A 22,669-nucleotide genomic window follows, 5' to 3' on the forward strand; every position below is an offset into this window, starting at 1 on the left:
AACATCTTTCTTCTATTAACAAAATAATTTTCAATTCTCGATATCGGATATATCGATAGATTTCTTAACATATTCTGTGTTGGATGGTCCCCCTTATATTTTCTAACTCCTTTTTCTTTATTTTTAACAAATTATTCAAGTAAGTCAGTCATACTTTTGTACAGGTGCTATCGGAAAGCTTACGTATTTAGTGAATTGAACAAAATATTGAGTAATATACCCTTCATTATTAAGTAAACTCTTAACAATGTTCATGGCACAAAATTGGCAGTCAATTTGTTTTTTTTTATATATTATAACAAGAAATCTATCGAAATATTTTCAAACATTCTTCAGTCACATTACATACAGTTTTTCTTAAACACTAATTACGTATATTACTCATCACTTCAAGATTACTGACATTTTTAAATATTATTTTATAAAAAAACAGTTTATACCGAATGTCTTTGTATCACTGTTACAATGACATACCTGGTATTCATTTTCACACGCATAAAACTTAGACTTGATTTTTTCAGGGTACTAAATAAATTTAAGAATCTTTAATAAGTCAGAAATTCTCTTGAACAGCATTTGCTCTATTAAACAAAAGCAGTGGTGACTTTTTTCTTTTAAATGACAGCCAAAATTGACATTTAATGAAGCAAACTGTTCATTATGAATGGTTTTAACGATTTTTCTTTTTGGTTATGAAGAATAAAAAAATCAATCTCCATGGTTTGTATACAGGCTGGTCTGAACTGTGTTCCGGAAACTTCGGCAGCATAATCTGCAGATCAAAATAAGTAAAAAAAAATCGTATAAATGTATGTCCTAAATTACAATTTTTTGGAGATACAGGATGTAGAAATTTCATTTTTATTTCAATTTTTTCCAAATACTTTCTGAAGTAACGTCAATATTTGGATGAAAATTGGTGTCTGGTAGTTTTTTGACATAAGAAATTTGATTTTGATGTCAATATGACTCCTATTTGTAGGGGACGCTACCTACATGTGTTTTAACTGTTTTCAAGAGTAATAACTTTTCGTCCGTACCTGTATAAAACTATTGAGTAAAAAATATACATTTACGACGTTTTTTACGTAAAAAAGGTCTCTTGGTAAAAATCGCTACGGGTAATCATTCCTTCAAAAAGTTAACATGATTAATTTATGTCAATGATGACAGGTATTGATAAGACCGATTCCAAATATCTCGAGAACCATTACTCGTAGCGATTGTTACCAAGAGACCTTTTTTAAGTAAAAAACGTCGTAAATGTATATTTTTTTACTCATTAGTTTTATACAGGTACGGACGAAAAGTTATTACTGTTCAAACCAGTTAAAAAATATGTAGTTGGTGCCCTCTACAAGTAGGAGTCATATTGACATCAAAATCAAATTTCTCATGTGAAAAAACTCCCAGACAACAATTTTCATCCAAATATTGACGTTACTTCACAAATTATTTGGAAAAAATCGAAATAAAAATTAAAATTCTACACCTTGTACCTCCAAAACTAAGCATTTTAGAATATAGTTCGGATCACCCTGTATAACTGAGGTTTTTAATAGTAACAGAAATATTGAGACATTCGGATATTGTAATTCCGTCAAAAATTGGTTAAATCACCTTGTAAATATGATTGAAATAAATTTCAAGTAGAAATTTGGTCTCTTTAGTTATGATCTGTCTGTTTTAAACCTGATTTAAAACAGTTTATTTAAACAAAATAACAGCGTGGCTACTGTAGAGGTTTTCTTTACCCACAGAGTCCGAAAGTAAAAGTTTCTAGAGAAGCATTCCCTACGTTAAGTATATAAAAATATCACAAGAAAAATAAAAAATATATAAACCTCCTCCTTCTCTATTCTTTCATCTATTCGTTTTCCGTTTAAGCCATAAGTTACTGCTCTAGAAACTCTCATGTTTCTAGTTAGAACTCTAACTCTATTTACAAAACAAATTACATCTATTCTGACTTAAATGACAAATAGGTTTAGTTTAGACCCATTATGATTCCAATCTTAGATTCTTGCTTATTTTTATATGGTTCAGTTAGTGGCATTAGATAGTAAGACGGAAAAAGTTTCATAATGAGTCCAAAGAATCACGTTATATACAAAAAACAACAAGAAATGAGTTAAATAAGTAAAAGGCAAAACTCCGAAATGAGTATGTTTCGATAAATTTATTTGTCTATAAATTTATAGTCAAAGAAATCATAATCTAAATAGAAAAATGGTGAAACAGAAAATTTCTTCTACTTTATATTGAAAATCAGGATAGGAATGAGTCTATAACAAGAACTAGCTATAAATGTTGTTAAAAAACTGCTATTTTTAAAAACAGGGCTTTCAAATCTTTTTTATTATTTGGAACTTCTGAAATTGTTTAAAAAATTATTTGTGGCGTTTGAAAAAATTAGCATGTTCGGAGTAAAAATGATTTTTTGTGCCTCCAAACCACAACAATATACTATCATTGACACAACAAAACCAGATGAAATCGAACTTTGTGTAGGTATGCTGTATGTAATATTGTAATTTCTAAGCAATCTTTACGTATCATTAATGCACTGATAACTTTGACCTTTACTGAATTTTTTTGTGGAATCATTTGATCTAAATATTTTCTGAACTTTTGCAAAATAATTTTTTAGGTAAAGCTCTTGGATGAAGTTACAGACTTTCCTTATCGTGATTTTCAAAGTAGCGAAACAAATATAAAAAAGTAGATCATTATAAAATATTAAATTGTATAACGAATTTATCAATGGCGGAGGTTTAGATCATTCTTTTCTAAAAGAAACACGAATCTCTGTACACCTACCCGATTTGCAAGACTTCAATAATAAATAAATACAAAAAAGAACGAAAAACTAGAACAAAAAAACACGTCCGTGTCCTGTACAAACTTAACGGATTGAGGCGCGCGCGACCGTCCGCGTCCCCCGCACGATGGCACCGTAGAACGACTAGAGAGCTGTGACCATGGTCTTCGGACCCTTCACGGTCACTCAAATGGGCCCGTAGTTGCTTAACGACGGACCGGATGGAGCAGTGTGACTGACCACGACGGGCGCCGACCCATCCCCTGCTTGTCATACGTGACTTAACGGCGGCTGCTTCAGTACGTGATGGTGCAGGTGGTGCTGACTGGCCGAGGCCACGCTGCCCGTTGGTCCCAGCAAGCTAGCGCTGCCTGGACCAGCGATCAGATACTGCGGAGGAGGTGGTTTACCGGTTCGGCTTTTGATCAGGACGGCGTTGGCTCCGGAAATGTCCGGTCTTCCGAAGAGCCTCCTCCAGAGACGCTTCCAGGAGTCGAGGGTTTTGCCTGACCAGATCCATACTCCGCTGGTGATGCCCACGGCTAAAGCCATGAAGTACTTGAGCATCAGGAGGGAGTAGAGTGGCTTAGATTTGGGACTGTTGATGCAGTTGCACGTTAACGATCTGAGCCATTCGTTGTGGAAGGCGTTTTCGTACAGGTGGCATCCGATGACGATTGTGGCCGGCACGGTGTAAAGAACGCTGAAAATTCCGATACGGATCATGAGTTTCTCGAGTTTATCAGCTTTGGATCCAGCCCCGGCTCCTCCTTGTTTCTTGATCACGTTCCTGATTCGGAACAGAGAGACGAATCCGGCAAGAAGGAAGCTTGTTCCTACGATAAGGTACACGACCAAGGGTCCTAGCACGAAGGTGCGGAGGTTTTCCATGTTCATGTTACCGACGTAACAGATACCGGAAACTGGATCTCCATCGATGGCGCTGCTTAGTAACACTCCCAGCGTTTGGAGGGTCGGAATCAACCAAGCCGCCACGTGAAAACACTGCGCGTAACTCGCGATAGCCTCATTTCCCCACTTAAGTCCCGCAGCCAGGAACCAAGTAAACGAAAGGATCACCCACCATATCGACGAGGCCATTCCGAAAAAGTACACTAAAAGAAACACCAAGGTACACACGCTAGTCCCGTTAGACGAATACCGAATCATCCGTCCATCACAAGCTACCGCTTCGTGTCCCACACCAACTCGAATAAGATATCCGACGGATACCAGGAAGTAACAAGCGGACAGGAAGACTATAGGCCTTTCCGGATACTTGAACCGCTCAGTCTCGATGAAAAATGTGGTAAGAGTCATTAGAGTAGAAGCGGCGCAGAGACCCGACCATAGAGTTATCCAGATCGAGGCGAACTCCTTCTCTTCCTGGCTCAAGAAGGGTTCCTTGCAGGGGAACGCACAGGCGGGCACGCCGGCGACGCTTCGGTTTGCCTGAGCGAGTGAGGTTTCGGGCCCCAGGGAGACGAGGGGTAGTTGACAGTGGCAGCGACACTCGTTGCTGTTGGCGTTCGTGTTGCTGTTGCCGCTGCTGGCGGCGCCCTTTGCTCTTGTGCCTCCGTGGGGACTTTCGCAGTTTTTTGAACCCGGCTTGCAAGGTTTGAGGGGTTTCTTGCTGTTGCTCTTCGGGGCCGTGCTGTTGTGAGTCGGGTCGTCCATGCAGAGTATTTCGCCGCCTTGGACTGGGAACTGGTCGCATTCCATTCGCTCGGGCCAGGAGAAGCCGTACTGGGTCATGATTGGTTCGCAACCTTCACGGGCTCTTCTGCACAGGTCCCTGCAAGGCGGTAGGGGCTGAGTGTATATATGAAGACATATGGGAGCGTACATGGAGCAGAGGAAGAACTTCAAGTCGGGAGAACACTTAATTTCGACTAAGGGCCAGAATTGGTGGACTTCCAAGCCCGCTTCTTCTTGGGTTTCGTGGTTCAGTTCGTTTGGCATCCGAGTCATGTTGTATCCGATACCCAGACACATGGGTATGGTGATTTCTTCGCATTTTCCTTCTCCTTCTGATGATGATATCACTGATGGAAGGACCGGTGACGTGAGAAGGAGGACGACCACGAGAATTTGGCAGCTCGTGGCGATCATTTTGGTTGATTTACATCAACTATTTGGCAGCACGATGCGACGTCACTAGAAGATTAGTTGTAGAAGGTGTTTTCTGATTCAATTCCGAATGCTTCTTTGTTCTGACGTCATATTTTCTTTGAAGATATGGTCAAGGGATTGGCAACAAGATGACATGGCAAGTCTGAAAAAAAAGAAAAAAGGAAGATTAATATAACTGAAATATTTAAACACACTGTTGCTAATTATGATTACATATATCTAAAAGAAAGATATTTGACAGACAAATTATAACTTCGGCAGCATATTCTGCAGATAAAAATAAGTAAAAAGTTCGGATAAATGTAAGTCCTAAAATGGGCTTAGTTTCGGAAATACAGGGTGTAGAAGTTTCGATTTTTTTTCTAAATAATTTCTGAAGAAACGTGAATATTTGGATGGAAATTGGTGCCTATTTGTTTTTTGGCATGAGAAATTTTATTTTTGAGTCAATATGTCTCCTACTTGTAGAGGGCGCCACCTACATATTTTTTAACTGGTTTGAAGAGTAATAACTTTTCGTCCGTACCTGTATAAAACTACTGAGTGAAAAAATATACATTTCCGACATTTTCTACATAAAAAAGGTCTCTTGGTAAGAATCGCTACCAGGTTCTCGAGATATTTGGAATCGATATTATGAATGCCTGTCGTAATTGACATAAATTAAACATGTGACTAAATAGTTTTTAGACGGAAATCATAAATTTGAAATGGTTTTGTGCCAAAAGTTCAACAGAAACTGTTTTATTATCATTTTTTCCAAGAAAAATTTATGAATAATTAAAAAAAAGTTTCCAAATTTGTCATTTTAGTTAGCGATGGGAACTATCGAATGAATTAGACTATCGAATGGTTAATGAATGAATGATTTCAACTATCGAATGGTTTTATTCGAATAAAATCATTCATTCATTTGTATACTAAAGCATATGTGACAACCTCGCCGTGCGACTAAATGGTTATCGTTGAGCCACGACTATCGAATGCTTTTGATAAATGAAATTTAGTATTCGTTTGATTTTTGTATGCGTCAGTGCATTATTAGTTCTTTCAAATTTTTATAACTTCGCCGTATAAATACTGTGCTATTTTTTGCGTTTATTAAAATAGTTAAAATACTAAAATAGTAGTTATTTTTTAATTTTATTTATTGACGATTGTGTGCATGTGCAGGTGGTCAAAATTTATCCGAAAATTTGTGTGGTTTTCCGTAGTCCGATCTTTCAATTATTTAATTTTATATGGTATATGGTCTATTTTTTAATGGGAAATTTTGAGAAGTAGCAATTTTTAAGAGAGATGAGATGAACTTACAATTAATTTTAAAAATACATATTTGTATTTTAGATGTTTGAATAATATGAATTAGTTGAACTTAACAATCATATTTAAGTAATGTGGTTGTATAATCATATTTAAGTAAATGGTTATCGAACTCAAACTATGGGGTGAGAAAATTAAAATGAAAGTTTTACACGTGCCAATTTAAAAAAAAAGTTAACGATGTTTATATTTTGTTTATGCTAATTCTCTTACATGTAGTTTTTTGCGAAGAAAAAACATTTCATTTATTTTTTAAAGTAAATGCCAGTAAAAGTAAATTACGTAGTAATATAAAGCACCTAATATAAATAATTTTGATTTCTAATTTTTTATTTATATTTTCGTTCCATTACACTGCATGCTTAGAAAATTAATAAATGTTTATATTTCATGATTGTAAAATTTGTTGTTAATACAACAAATTAGTTCTGTAATTATTATTATTTAATAAACCAACGTTGCCAAAAAATTTAGAGACTATATTATTTTTAAATAGGATCTAATATAAATAATTTTGACATCTAATTTGTTGTTTATATTTTGCTATTACTTAAAAGAAAATATTTATATTAAATGATTTTAAATTTTGTTGTTAATAGGTATAACAAATTATTACTGTTATTATTATTTATTAAACCAGTCTTTGCTAAAAAACATTAAAAATAATTTTCCTACATCCAAAATAACAAGTATTATTGCAGTGTAACAACAGAATATTAATAAAAAAAATGCAGAATATATAGTATGTCTATATATTCCCTAATTAACTAAAGCCAAACAATAATATTCTTTGCTAATATCAACTAATACCAAAATATGGCAACAGCTCCTTTCATAATGTATTTTCTGTGTAAATACTAGCACCTCAATAAAAAAAATAGTGTGTCCTTATCTATATCTGACTCCGCAAAAAATCAAAGATGCCGGCTTCTTTCATAGCATTGCCACCGACCGCTGTCGGGTTTCTCGGAAAGAAACCTACGTCGCCGGGCGACAACTAAAATTCAGTTAATATTTTATTATAATCGATCCTGACGAATGAATGAATTTCATAAATGAATGAATTTTATCAATGAATGGTTTTTGCTGCCGAATTACTAGAATACAATATTTCAAGGCAGATGACGGATCTATTCGATAATTTTTATTCGAATAGTTTTCAACGAATGTTTTCTTACTAACTATCGAATTATTCGAATGAATTGCAACTATCGAATGTTTCGATAGTATTCATTCGATAGTTCCCACTACTAATTTTAGTCAAATAACTATCTACTCAGCGTGTTTATTTTTTTGTCAATAATGACATGTATTGATTATTTCCATTCTAAATATCATGAGAACGGTTGCTCGTAGCGATTTTTAACGAGAGCTATTTTTTACGCAAAAAATCACGTAATTGTATATTTTTTCACCCAGTAGTTTTATACAGGTACGGATGAAAAGTTATTACTCTTCAAAACAATTAAAACACATGTAGGTGACGCCCTCTACAAGTAGGAGTCATATTGACATCGAAATCAAATTTCTCATGTCAAAAAACTGCCAGACACCAATTTTCATCCAAATATTGACGTTACTTCAGAAATTATTTGAAAAAAAATCAATAACAAAGAAATTTCTACACCCTGTATCTCCGAAAATAAGCATTTTAGGACATACATTTATACGAATTTTTTTGCTTATTTTTATTTGCAGAATATGCTTCCGGAAAATAGTTCGGACCACCCTGTATATAATCGTTATTTTTAAACTCTTTAAGGTTCTAACTTCTACGGTTAAAGTTGTGATATAAAAAAACACAAAAAAATTAAATCAAGACGCTATTACTAATGCTTGCTTAATTCTAATTCTCCAGGTTGGGCGATAAGTAGATGTAAAGTCGCATAATAAAATTACTTAGATATTAAAAAACAAATGATAAAGGTAAGGGAACAGACAAAAATTCCATTTTATACCTTCGGAAAACAGATTTCCTCTCTGGCGGAATCCTATTTGGCGAAGATTGATTTATAGGAAGGGGGCCTAAATCTCGCAACGACGGCAAAAGCGCCCTCTACAGACGGCACGTGACAAATAATATACCGCCATTAACGCAACGTTACGACGTGACTTTGGGCCCTTTAAATTGAGCGCGCTCCATTTCCCGCCAATCCCCACGCTGCAAATCGAAAAACGACGAAGGAAGAGATAAAATTTGACCAATTTCCTCGTGTGTTTGATTAAAACTTATTCTCGATTAATTGGTTTAGAGAGGGTGGATTGCCACGAATCGATTTTGATTTGTAAAATATCGTAATTCTCCCATCGACAGCTTATATATAGAAAAAACAATAAGGTATTTCCAACAATAGTCTTATTACTGAGGGCAAACCCATTCATACAAACATAGTACAGTTAAGAGGAATATTATAATCATTTTAGTTTAAAAAAACTTTATTTCTACTCGTATGTTTTTTAATTGCTTCCATTTTTGAAAATTGTTGTATTCCTTTTCATAAGTTATTCGGGATTTAAATGGAAGTAGTTTGGATATGGCGTTTGTCGCCTCAGCCTGAATATCAGTTGGTAATTTACTTATTTCGTTTTGAGCCATTTCTGGCTCCAATTCAATCAGCAATCGACACGAAAGAGAATTAAAAAATATTGACTCACAACTGATAACTAAAGAGACAGCTCTATTTATTTGTAAAATTACATAGAAATTGTTTTGTCGTTTTGAGGGAAGAAGAAAATATAAGGTTATTTATTATTATATCAAATGTAACACTTTATTTAAACAATAATAAAAATGTATGAAATTAAATATAGTGATATATTAAATTAAACATGAAAGTAAAATCCCTTCAAGAACAATAAAAGCAATAAAAGTTCAAGACATAGTCAAATTGGTGCTAAAATGAGGTTGAGTTCATTCAATATTAAATAATATTTGCAACAAAAATACACTCCTATTGAAATCCAGTTAATGTTATCGTTAAATGATGTATTGGAAACCAATGAATTCTTATAGTTGAGACAGTGATAGTGTATATTCCGAAAGCAATATCATGATATATGTCGATTCAAACACTGGTATAGTCGACGAATGGGGAAAGTAGTGTAGCGTTGGCGTAATGATATTATCTTTGTAGAAACGGTAGTGTTTTCTCTGTTACGGTAGTGTTCACTTCTTCAAACATGTGCTTAAAATCCTTCAATTTAATAGTCAGTACCGATTCTTGCATGACAACAGAGTACAGCTTAAAAATAAACTTTTCTATAGACTGTTGATACCTTGTGGTACAAAAAACTGGTCTAGTCTTTCTAGATTTTAACCATCGACGAACCATGTAGTTATTCAGACGATTTTTAATGCGAAGCAACCGTTTTACAAGAACAGACACTTTATCATCTCATCGCCTATAGTAAAAAGGTACATACGTAAACAGAGCAACCGCGTGTTGTTTTCGAGAAAACGGCAATGCCTTATGGATGTTCCGTCGTCTCGTTCCAACAGGCAGATGATCGCGAAGCGTTAAAAAACTAGAAGACACGTTAAATTGCTATTTACGTCTTCGCAAATGGCTGTCTTCGACAGAAGATAAATGTTCTCGCGCGGAACAGGTCTCGGGTAGGGATGGAACGATACAACTCAAATATCGATACTTTTATTTAGAAAGTATCGATCCGAAAACTTTTAAATCTTAGTTGTGATGTTTCAGAGGGTCTTGTTGGTCTCTAAGTTGGAATATGTGAACCCAAAACACTCTTGTATATTGTATGGGAGGAGGAAGTTAATCACCGCGACCTTATAGAACTATTTTGTCCCCCTTTCTTGAGTTATAACTTGCACAAGACAAGAATTCTTGTCTTGAAAATCAATTTCTTGTCTTGTCTTGCAGATTTCTTCAATGACAAAGTCTTATCTTGTCTTGCAAGACAAGACTCTTGAAATTTCTTGTCTTGAAAAATTTTACATTCTAACAAAAAGGTAATAAATCGTATACAAAATGTAATACCGAAAAATGAACAACGATGCTAATTTTAGTAAAAAAAATCTTAACGGACCGCAAACGAACTACGTCAACTCGCCCGTTAGACGAAACAGGAGCCATTACCAAACAAAAGCCGAATAAGAATAAGTAAGGTTAAGTTCGATTCATGGGTTTTGGGTTATTATTTCGTACCTAACCTTGTGCGTTCTTTTTTTAGTTCTAGTTGTTAATTCTTGTTAGTTTATTATGTTCTATTTTGGTTACCCGTTTGTTACTTTTATTTTTTATGGTATTTAATTTATTTATTTATTATGGAAGATTGGTTGGAAAAGTTTGGACACAGGGTGTACGGAAAGGTCATGCTAGAGTGTACTATTTGCGCTATTTGATACTCCTTTTTGTTCGCGGAGCAGTTTCGTGCATGAAAAGTAGTACCAAATAGCGCAAATAGCCTCCGCGGACCCACCATTAGTTTCAACTACCGTTAGTTTTTTTTATAATACCATTACACCAATATAATTTTGTGTATAAAACCAATTACCAATATACGGTTTGTTGCCTCGACTTTATTTTATTTCATTCTCAACTCTAAAACACTGGCTACGATAGAAAAAAAAATGAATACTGGTCAATATTAATGCCGGGTTTATACAACATTTGCATAAATCGTATTCATAATCAGTCTTAATCATCGTCATAATCACAACGCAATTTTAATATGCGTTTATCGAACATTTTCATAATCATAATTTTTATATCAGTGAAGTTGGGTAACATAATTAAAGGCTAAGTTCATGGTAGATACCAACAGGTTTATAAGAAGTGGATAGTTTAACTTTTATGATTAATGACTATGATTGTGATAACGACTATGTAAATGTTGCATAAACCCGGTATAACTTGCGCAAAGATCTAATTATCACTTAAAAAGATGTATCATTTCTAACTTTCAAGAAATCTTGCAAGACTCTTGAAATTTCTTGCATATTAAAGTCTTGTCTTGAAATTCAAGAGAAGAAATTTTGAAAATCTTGTCTTGAATTTCTTGCAAGAGTCTTGGTCTTGCAAGACTTTTTCAAGACTCTTGGGCAACACTACATCGTCTCAGAGCGTTGGCAAAAGCTAGTATTTGAGACGGTTTTACAGAAGTTAGTTCTCCATCTTCGAGATCAGTCGAACCGAAGTTTATGGCATGAATGGTTGTCGTCTCGGCGCACTCAGTGATCAGATGTTTCGTCATTTTCCTCACAAAATCTGCATTCGCCTTTGTTTCTGAGCTTCAATCTACTGAGGTGTCTATTGAGGAGACAGTGTCATGTTAAAAACCCCGCGACAATCCAAATATTGTTCTTATTTAAATCAAGAAAAAATACGGTTGTAAGTTCTGAGAAATTTCTTCTTCGAGTGTCTTAGACCGTTGGAGGATTCCCATTCCAGATGGGTCTTCCAGGTTCTTGAGTTGGATTCCATTGGGGAAGCGGAACGGTTCTGGTCCAGTTAGCTGAGTGGTCGCTTTTCTAGCTAAATTGTTTGTTTTTTTCATTACATTCTATTGGGCACCCAGAGTAGGTTGACCAAAAACACTTATTTAAACTTATTTTGAAGGTTTCTAATTGGATTTAGCAGCATCAATATGGGAAAAAATTCCCAATGTCCTTATATTCCGAGATATACAAATAAAGATATATTATTTCTCCATAAGTCCAAATTTTACGAAAAGAGTTATAGCATCGTTTGTCAAAGAGTCCTCTCTCTATTTATTTGCTTATTTTGTTGTCTCTTCTTTACGGTGATCTTGTAGATGGTAGGAAGAAACCGGGAGGACAACTCAAAAGGTACAAAGATATTTTCTACGAAACCTTAAAGGTGATAAAAATACAAAATCCGTGGGTGGAAAGAGTGCAGGATAAAGTTTTTTAGTCTATTCCAATGCGACTTTTTTAAGATCTATTGTGGTCCCCTGATCTCTACATTAAATTCCCTTTGATGATTGATGAAATTGATACAAAACGTAAACCTTGGCAAATGAAAATACGGTTGCAATCAAATGCATATTACCTTTTCTAGTTTTTGCACCCCCCCCCCAAGAGGTCCATAATAGTCTATATGTAACGTGTCAAAAGATCAGAGTTTTTAGGTTATCTGATGAAGATATTCCTCTTTCTTTCCATTGGGCTTCCTGCCATAAATACAAGGCAAACAACAGCTGATGTATTTTTAACGTATTGTCGCATACGTGGAAACAAAGAGTGTTCACACAATCTAAGTAGTGTATTTCCACAGCAAAATGCCCTAAATAATTATGAACTTCTGTTTGACAGAATGAATAATTTTTCTGTCTTTGCTTATTAGATCTTCATTATTAAACGGTTTTATTTAGGTCGACCCGTACGGTATTTATTTATTTGTTTGGGTCAAAATTAGAAATTGAAATTTAAGTACCTTTCTGTTGTCAGAATGATCTGAAATTTGGTACACACCTTTAGTTCCGATGACAATACAATATAGTAATATCAATAACATCGTAAATCTAAGATGGCCGCCGGTACAAAATGGCGGATTTCATATTTTTCCACAACCCCCTCAATATGGGTATCAAATGAAAGGGCTACACTGTGATTATGACAAAATTTAAAATCCAAGATGGACGTCGTTTCAAAATGGCGTATTAGGTGAGGGCACGAGTAGTCGTGTCCAGAACAGTTGTGTCCAAGATTGTGTGACGTTAGAAGGATAGATAAAAAAAATAGGTGATTAGATGTACCTACGTAGTTAGCGGTGGCTTTACCACCCAAGTTAAGGTAATAGGTTAAAACGTGCTGAGGACTGTATGGCATTAGGGTGGCTAAAAATGTAATGTCGCAAGCGTTTTCCCCTCAAGATTGGGCGCCTCTTGTTGTATATTATAGCCTTGCCTCTCTACTGTACATCTGGAGGGGTCGACCGTTAAAATGTCCATTACTCGTGGGTACAACATGGAAACAATAAATAAAAAAACAAACAAAAATAAAAAATCGGTAAAAAAACTTTTAAGTTAAACGGTTTTATCTTATGTGCACTGAAAACTAGAAAATAATAATAACAATTAGGTATTTTGAACTTCTAGTTCAGAAATATTTTAGTACTAGGCAGAATAGCTTTTAGGCATATTAGACTAAAATAAAAACGTGGGGCCCATTAACTATTGCTGTAATACTTTCTTCTATACTAAGTGTGGATTGCATCGACTTACTATAATCGTAACTGGAGATTTTGACAATCAATAACCAGCCGTGGCGGCTTCACCAGCGAACGCCGAGCTCATGATCTACCAAAGTATAAAGATATGCTTTGCCATAGGTAGGATTTCAGAGGGGCCCCACATTTTTATTTTAGTCTAATATGCCTAAAAGCTATTCTGCCTAGTACTAAAATATTTCTGAACTAGAAGTTCAAAATACCTAATTGTTATTATTATTTTCTAGTTTTCAGTGCACATAAGATAAAACCGTTTCACTTAAAAGTTCTTTTACCGATTTTTTTGTGGCTAAAAATGAGAAGTTAGTAGTGCATTGGTTTTAGAATATACATTTAGTACTAAAAACAAAAAAATGGTGTCTGAATTTGAGTAAATTTGTTAATTCACAAGTGTAACAAATATACTGTTCAAAAACACTCTTTAACCTTGCTTCTGTATTACCTAATTGAATACAAATACTGGAACCATATTACTTACTCATTACTCTGTATAAAAAGTATCGGTACTACAAAAACTACCATCGAAAAAAAGTATCGAGCATTTATTTAAAGTATTTCATCCCTAGTCTTGAAGCTGATAGGACTGAGGGCATTCCTCGAAATGATATACGCGCTACCAGATAACCGTGGACTACCTACAGTTCTCGGCGAAGGGTATCTCGATAAATCGGCACCACCAGGTACTACAAGGTAACGTTGGTGAGTTGTGGAGTAGTTCGACAAATGGGTGATTATCACGCGAAATAAAACGGCTGAATATTAAGTACCATCCATATCTTTCTCGTGGTTTTTATTTAGTTTGATACTTTAGAAACAAAGCTTCTAAAATAGGAGTACACACTTAAAAATTAAAATATTTCATATTTTTTTAAATTAAATGGATGAATAATCAATAATTAAGCTGTCATGGTGTTTTTTCTTAGGGTCGACGGTAAAGGAATTTTTAAATTACATATTAATATTCTAAACAAACTGCGGTACTTTAATTTAATACTTTTATCGATATTATTATGCAAATCACGTAAATACGTGCAAAGATTAACAGTTAATCGGTTCACGCTTTGTTTAAAAATAAACACGAACATCATGGTGGAAAATACTGTTAGAAATATCATCAGAATTAATCCGTTAAGCTTCAAAAATCTTGAATGTAACTACTTAAAAACATGATGATTACAACTAGGCAATATCTATTCGAGTTTATATTATTAAACGTTCGGACAGGTAAAATAAGTGTCTGTTCCATCCATGTGGTCTCTCGATTATTACTTTCCTTTGAAAATAACGCCATGACATATCAAAGTAGTCGCACAGTATTAGCCTTAAATGAGGAAGATCTGTCCAATGTGTCAGAAAAGATTTCAACAGACGACATCCAAAAAATTAGAGGTATTTTACCTATACAATAAAATAACACACAGCTGTCACTGTCACGCATCTTCTTATAGAAAAGATTATATTTTTATTCAAAATACATAGAAAATACAGGGTTGAAACGAATACCATATAATATTAAGTACAATAAGAAAAATATTGCATTGTCAATCTTATTTCCTTCATTTCTATCAAGATCCATTCCTTTCCATAACGAGACACGACTGTGCTTCAAAATCGTCGAAATGTAAAAAATTGAACGTGACAAGAGGGTTCTTATCCACCCTCGAATATTGAAGAAGACCCTCGCCTAAAATCTTATCAGTTTTAAATCAAACATTTACAATGGAGTTCACTGAAATGATTATTACAAATTTTAATATGTGGTAAAATAGTTACAATGAAGAAATTTCATTTCAAAATTTATTAATTCTTTTATGTTTCTCTTTGTTTCATAAAAAAACATAAGATAATAACAGCAAAGTGGTCAAAAGTTTCAAATACCATTCATTATCTATACAGCATTATATACACTATATTATTATAAACTTTTTCACACAGATGACACTATTAAAATTCCCAGGTTTTTTATTCTAGGAGCTACAGATGACTGATGCACTATTGCCGGACCCTGCACGAGTCATTGTCTAACTATACTATAGCTTCTAACAACCTTAGTTTAAAACATATCAATAGTTAAAAGTATGCAGTTATTATATTTTGATTTATAGCAAACGTAAGGTGATAAATAGAATATTGCCAACATTAAACTAATGGTACTGGGAAGCAAGAACCATGCAATATCAGTACATACATCGTTATATTTCGTAGCCAGCGAGATAAATTTCCAGGCTGTAATGTTCTAAACCCACACGCGAACTTGTCCGTGTATCTGTAAATACAGAGAAGAAAAAAAAAACTGTCTCGCCTCGCCTGTTCTATTCACGGTGCATTTATCAATAAAACTGAGCCACCCCGAACCCAAAGTGTTTCAGAATAATTGCAAGAGAGAGAGAGAGAGAGAGAGAGAGAGAGAGAGAGAGAGAGAGAGCACGCAGTATGGATACGACTTTGCAATGACACTTTACGATAATGGCTTTATTTACGTTCTAACACCTCCATAATGCTGTACCGATGAAAATGTCCTCTTGAACGCTAGAGTATGTATGGGTGATACCAAATTAATTTTTTAATGGTTAAATTTTTTTGTATAATATGAATTGCATTCGAAAGCAAACTTGGCAAACCAAACCACCTGTTTACAGCAATACTAGAAGCGATCTTCCGTCAACTGGACTGGGCCAATAAAGGATTAAAAATAGATGGAGAATATATCTTAACCATCTAAGATTCGCTGGTGCAAAATATGCCTTTTTACCTCAACTTCCTCTGGGACTTTTTAGTCACTATCGATTTGGTTCGTGAAACATCTAACAGGTTTGATTTGCTTATTCACGATCGTGGCGTCTTTCGTATTGATTCGTTTCTATTCAGCTCCCAAGATACAATTGCTTCAATTGCAACATAGACATCAGAAAAAGACCACATTAGATTTGAAAATGTCGCAGTGGAACAGGGCGATAGTCACCTCAAAAATCTGATTCACATTGTATTTAACGTGATTGTTTTACGTTAGCGTTCTCCCTAATTTTAACATTTCGATGCACTTTCGAGTGAAGTTCCCCGTCGGAATTTCGCCCTCACAGATGACTAATGTCCCCCTTATTACCCAAACGTCATCCATGTCTCCGGGCAGCTTGTGAGGTCCCCCTAGATCAGAAATTGACATCGGAATGCTGCAATTAACACGTAGAATCGTGCTAGATTTGTCAGAATACCGTCTGCCATCGTAAGTGTAGGAGTACCGCTTCTAAATTTAGCCAATGCTCCTTAATGAGGGTGCCGTGACATTTAACATAATGTTAACAAATGGTTTTTTAATAGACCAAGTCGAGAAGTTCGGAAAATACCGCAAGATTGTTTTGTTTTAAAAGGGAATTTTTAAATTTAGCTGTCAAGATTCTTAAAAAAATATTACGTATACAAGAACTGTCATGAAATCAAAACTATATTAGGTGTTTACTTTAGATGGTCTATACTTTACTAAAAATATCGTAATTTTAAATCATACAGGGTGTTCAAAATTGTACGCCAAACTTTCTAAAATGTAAAATAATTTTTTTTTGGAATGGAACACCCTGTATATTATTTTATATTAGATAAGACTTAAAAAATGAACAGTTTTTGCATTTAAAGCATTTCAAAACTTTTAATGGTTTCGCAGATACACGCAATATAATTTGATATGGCTCTTTCAACGGTAAAATACAAGAGAAAAATAAATGGATGGCTTTTTGAAAAAAAATTACTACAGAAAATGCCATATCACTCTAATGCAAGAAATATTAATTTTTTAATTCTCCATCTACTGAAATAATAATATACAGGGTGTTCCATTTAGAAAAACGAAGAAAAATTATTTTATATTTTAGACAGTTCAGGAAAGTTCTTGTATTTTTAATAATTTTTTAAGAAAGGCTGAAAAATATATTTTAGGATGTAAAGTGATCTGAAAGGAAGCCAAAATTGTAATAATATACAGGGTGTTCCATTTAAAAAATCATCCCGATCCGCTCGCACTTTTTTGAGCCTCCATCTAGAAGTTCTTTAGGTTTGTACTTAAACAAAGTTCCCAACTTTTTTATTCTATGAGCCCGACGCGACGCACTATTGCCGGAACCTGTATAAGAGATTTTCGAATTGGTATTTTCTCAGAATGGCAATATTTAAGATTCATAAATTTCAACATGTGCCATTCCGTTTTTACACGAGCAACAATCTAAAACCCATATTAGAAACAACATAACTGCTCGTATTCGTAATAAAAATCCCCGACTGTTTACTTGGCCAGATCACTAAAACGGTTTTATTATGCTTATGACCCTCCGCAGTTTATTTTTAATACATATTTTAGTGTCACGTCGAACAAACAATACTATTAAACTGGAGAATTTACGATGCCCACAACACGGTCTCCAACTAAGAACCCCAAAACGAACGAACCTATTCATACGCGACGTCCCAGAGCCCACAGAAAGAAGTAAACATAAAGACAGCATACTATATGAATAAAAATTGGTTGGTTGCAACAGTTGCACCATCCCTGTACAGGGTGCACACAGTGGTTCCCCTTAATTAGCTGCGCGGTCATAACTGTTAGATATCTAGATATAGCTTGACTGCACTTTTTTTTAATAGAAATTGATAACAAATGCTAAATAAATGTATATAAAAAACTTAATGTACAGTACGTCTGCTGGATCTGTGTCTATGAAAGGAATGCGGACAAAAAACATTTAAATAAACAGCAATATATTTTATACGTCGACTTGACAAGTACGTCACCGCAAATCGCTCCGCCCACTCATTTTATTGGCCACTTGCAAATTTGTCGAATTTTTATTGATGGGACGCGTCGTCTAATTTTTACGAAAAACATCGAGAGAATATCGTTTCCCCTCTCACGGATACCCCGTAGCTACAGAACGGACAGGCGTACTGTAATATGTATTAAAAAAATTGGGCCCAGTTCGTGTGATTTGCATTTTAAGTTCTAACTACTCGGAAAGGTATACAGATTATGTTTGCACATATGTACATGTTTTTTCATATTGAAGAGGTCAAATTAATTTTAAATGTTGAAAAAATAAGAGACAGTTGTTTCATTTTATAAATACAATTTTATTGTCAATTGATATACAATGTGTCTACGAAATAAGTTGACACGAAGAGGAAAAAATAAGTTACTTTTATTTTAAGACAAAAAGTCAAATAACCACCCGATATAACCATCCGGTATAAGATCCGGCGGCAATTCGCGGTAGCCAGTGGCAATTAATTTATATGCAATATACTTTAAGCAACAAGTATTATCATGCCGTTTAAGAGGATTTGAAAGGGAAAGTAGTTAAAAGTCTTAAAGAGTGACCAGCAAAAATGTAATACTATTTTTGTTGCCTTCAAATAAATTGCCATAAACTAATATTACTTAGGTTAATTAAATGCAAAAAAGAAAAAAAAAACAGTTCTTTTTACCTTCTTTTCGAACGTCCATTACAGAAAAGGCAACAGCTTATATCAATTTTAAGAAAATAAGTAATTAATTGGCGTTATCTGAAAACTGTTTATGTCAGCTTGATACCAGTAGCAAAAATGTGACATTTCTAATAAAAAAAGCACTACACTAGGCTTACTTGATTTTGTTATTTATTATGTATCGTTTACAGGGGAATATAAGAAAAGTATTAGCCACAGTTTCATGCAAACATTTTCAAATTAATATTTCTAAGTAATGACTTGTCTGGGAACTACTGTGGGGTGGGCCAAATTGGACACTTTTAAACGGAGAGACACCCTTTTCTATAGGAGATATATATATAGACAAAAACTAATATTGGTGTTTGAAGCTTAATCTTTATTAAAAACATGATGATAAAAACCGCTTATCGATATCTGTTACCGTTTGATTTTCAAAAATGTGCATTTTTTACAAATCATTATAGCTTTATTGCTATGGAAAATGTTGTATTTTTACGAAAACATTTCCGAAGCACCTTTTTACATAGAATGTCATAGTTTAAGTATATAATTTTTAAATTAATAATTTACGAGTTATCAACAGAAAATTTGACTTTTTTACGGAACATCCTGTATACACACACGGGAAACCTTGTATGTATACAGTCTATAAGTTCGTATTTTAGGACCCTCTAGATTTACTTATTTCTCTGAGTCACAATGACGTAGTCTCGTAGTGTCTGTGAATCGTCAAAGTTTATGAATGAGAATGAAAGAGTCTGTTTAATAATTTTTTCTCTCATAACTTATTTATATGTCATAAAATTAAGCGAGCGCACTGTATACAGTGGAAATTGAAATGCGTTTATTTAACAATTAGAAAGTAAAATTTATTGTATCAATAGAGATTATGACTTGATATATCTATAAGTATGAAGACATTTCATTACTACAAACAATAAAAAGTGTACTCGAAAAGAATTTAGATTTAAGCAAATTTCTTAAGTGAATTTTTAACAATTATACAGCATGATTCACGGACATGGCACATTAGACGTTTATGAAGAACCGGTGATAATATTTTCAGCATTACAGTGTTGCCGTTTCATACTAAAAGTGCTGGCATCTTTGCTTTTTTAAATGGAACACCGAATATCTATACTAATATATAAAATCCGTAAGTGACTGACATACTGATTAATCACGATCCTGCTCAAACCACTCAATGTAAGAAGCTCAATTTTGGCATACAGGATTATTCTAGGGTGTAGAGGTTCGATAAGAAGGTATTTTTCGAAATTCCAGTTCAAAGAGGGTGAAACCACCCCTCAAATATTACAATATTTTTTATTTAAAAACCGGTGAGTTTTTCGGAAAAACTCTTAAACATGTATATTTTATTTTGTTGTTTTACATATTTTAAGATTTTTTATAAATTTATACAGGGTGTTTCATAAAATATGGCCATTGAGTAATCACGATTCTGCTTAAACTGCTTGACGTTTAAAGCTGATTTTTGGCAAAGGATTGACTGTGGGGTGTAGAGGTTCGATAAGGAGGGGTTTCTCGAATCTCAAATTCCAAGAGGGTAAAAGCGCCCCTCAAATATTATAATATTATTTATTATTTAAAAAGCGGTTAGTCTTTCGGGAAAACAATTGGACAAGCATAATTTATTTGGTTTTTTTACATATTTTGAAATTTTTAAAAAAATCATACAGGGTGTTCCAAAAAGTTGGGTAATTTCTTAACCACGATTCTTCTTAAACTGCTTGACGTAAAAAGTTTATTTTTGGCAAACGGATTTTTCGAAAGTCAAATTCCAACGAGATGAAACTACCCCTCAAATATTACCAAGTTATGTAATAATATCGCCATATTGTTTTTTGTCATGCTGATAAAAATGTGAGAAAATTTTATCCAGTTTGTATGTTAATGGAAATTCTTGCTTTGCTTTATCATCACCATTACAAATGATTAATTCGACGCGATCGAAGTCGCTGGTACACGCTAGTATTATTATATTTTTTGAAACTACACTTCCATATCTCAACATTTTTCTATTAAACTAATAAATCTACTTATACCAGTCTCTAATAGTTTTCGAGATAAAAAATAAAACATGTGTAAAATTGACAAAAACATGAAAGAAAGGGGTACTATTCATTAAAACAGAAAATAACGAAATTCTTCTAGTCTTAAGTCCATTCTTTTAGAATGTAAAAGTGCTTATCAGCGAATTCGATCTAAATTCGCCAAAATCGTTTATAGCTATCTGATGGACTTAATTAGCTGAAACGAATTTAAACGAGCTAATTAACGTTAACACGGTCGCCATTTTTAATCCTGAAAGACAGTGAAAAAGACGATAGAGCTTCTACAACTGTCCACATTATATTTTAGTCACAGTTGTATCGGTTTTTCTTAGTCAGACTAACTTCTTTAGAGAAAATTTAATACATTTTTTTCTCAAATTGATTAATAAACGACCAGGAATATGTTTTTTCTAATTAATTAATATTTTCTAAAACAAATTAGGCTGAGGGCTAGTCCGCATATGAATGGAATTATTATACACTATATTTTTCAATATTTTTCTGGCTATTTTCTCACTATTTTCCTATTCACTAGATTTCGATCAAATATTTTCTAAATAAACTATAAATCTTTTGAAAGATTACAAGGCATTAAAATTCAGAAGCGTGAAAATAATGCTACGATAACTTCCTAAATTCGCAAATGGATTTCTAATGATGTTAGTGACTGAAAATGAAAAAAAAGCGTCGCAGTGGGCCACACCCACTTGGCGAAATTTCTCGCCCCTCGCGACTTTGCCGCTTAGTTGGAAATGAAATGAGTCATTAAAAGCTTTTTAGAATATGCCGTGCGAACTGCCACCGTTCTACCGCCCCGCTACTTGTCTTTCGCCTCATTTTTCCCCTTCGAGTTGCATCGAAAGACACAGTCCCCTCGAATGCATGTACGTACATACACGTCAAATCTCATCGTGCGATGGCGTATGGAGAAAGCAGTGGCGGTACTAAGATTATTTGGAGGTCAGGTGAAAATAAGCTGAAAATATAGCAAGTAATTTTTGTATTTTAACTAGTTCATATTGTATTTTAATAGCCATTGGCCTATTGAAATTTAAATAAGGCGTCCATTATTCCCAAAGAGACCTTGTTTATATCCAAAAGAAAAAAAAAAGAAAATATACAAAAAAAAAAAGACGAAAAAAAAAAAAAAAAGAAAAGAAAAAAAATAAGAAAAAGAAAAAAGAAAGAAAAAAGTCCCAAAAGGTGTAGCGAAAGGACGTTGTTTTAGGACGAAAAATATTATGCATTAAAATCATATTAGTCAAAAATGGACTTTCACCATTTTCCTGTGTACTCTTCATATCAGAATTCTTGCAAAATATGTGTGACATTTCTGTACCCCTCTTGTGCCGTCACTGGGGGAAAGCACCCCCTTACGTGCTAGCGCCGACAGACGACCCTAAGAAAACTTTTAAAAGTCTAAAAATAGGAAGGTAAGTTATTAGGGACATGTCGTCACCAGAATACGGTTGTCGGAAAGTGATCTATACTGAAATGCTTCTTCCAGATGTTTATTTATTGAAAAATTTGGTAATCTTAACTTGATTATTTATTTTATACACTCAGATGCAAAAAAAAACGCAACGGAGAAATTTTTGATCAAATTTAAAGTGTTATATTTTTGTTATTTT

The 22,669-nt window shown here is 34.0% G+C and overlaps 1 protein-coding gene across 1 annotated transcript in view; it reads right to left on the reverse strand.

Moving 5' to 3' along the window:
- Positions 1–2,041: 2,041 nt before the first annotated feature.
- LOC115889874 (frizzled-2) overlaps positions 2,042–22,669 on the reverse strand; it is a 141,819-nt gene continuing 121,191 nt past the window's right edge. The window contains exon 4 of the mRNA XM_030909959.1: positions 2,042–5,096. Coding sequence (XP_030765819.1) covers positions 3,092–4,933 — 1,842 coding nt within the window. The 5' untranslated portion in view covers positions 4,934–5,096 and the 3' untranslated portion in view covers positions 2,042–3,091. The remainder of the gene's footprint in view (positions 5,097–22,669) is intronic.

The sequence above is a fragment of the Sitophilus oryzae genome, unplaced genomic scaffold, assembly GCF_002938485.1.
Source record: "Sitophilus oryzae breed Bouriz unplaced genomic scaffold, Soryzae_2.0 scaffold_857_pilon_pilon, whole genome shotgun sequence".
Taxonomy (NCBI): Eukaryota; Metazoa; Arthropoda; class Insecta; order Coleoptera; family Curculionidae; genus Sitophilus; species Sitophilus oryzae.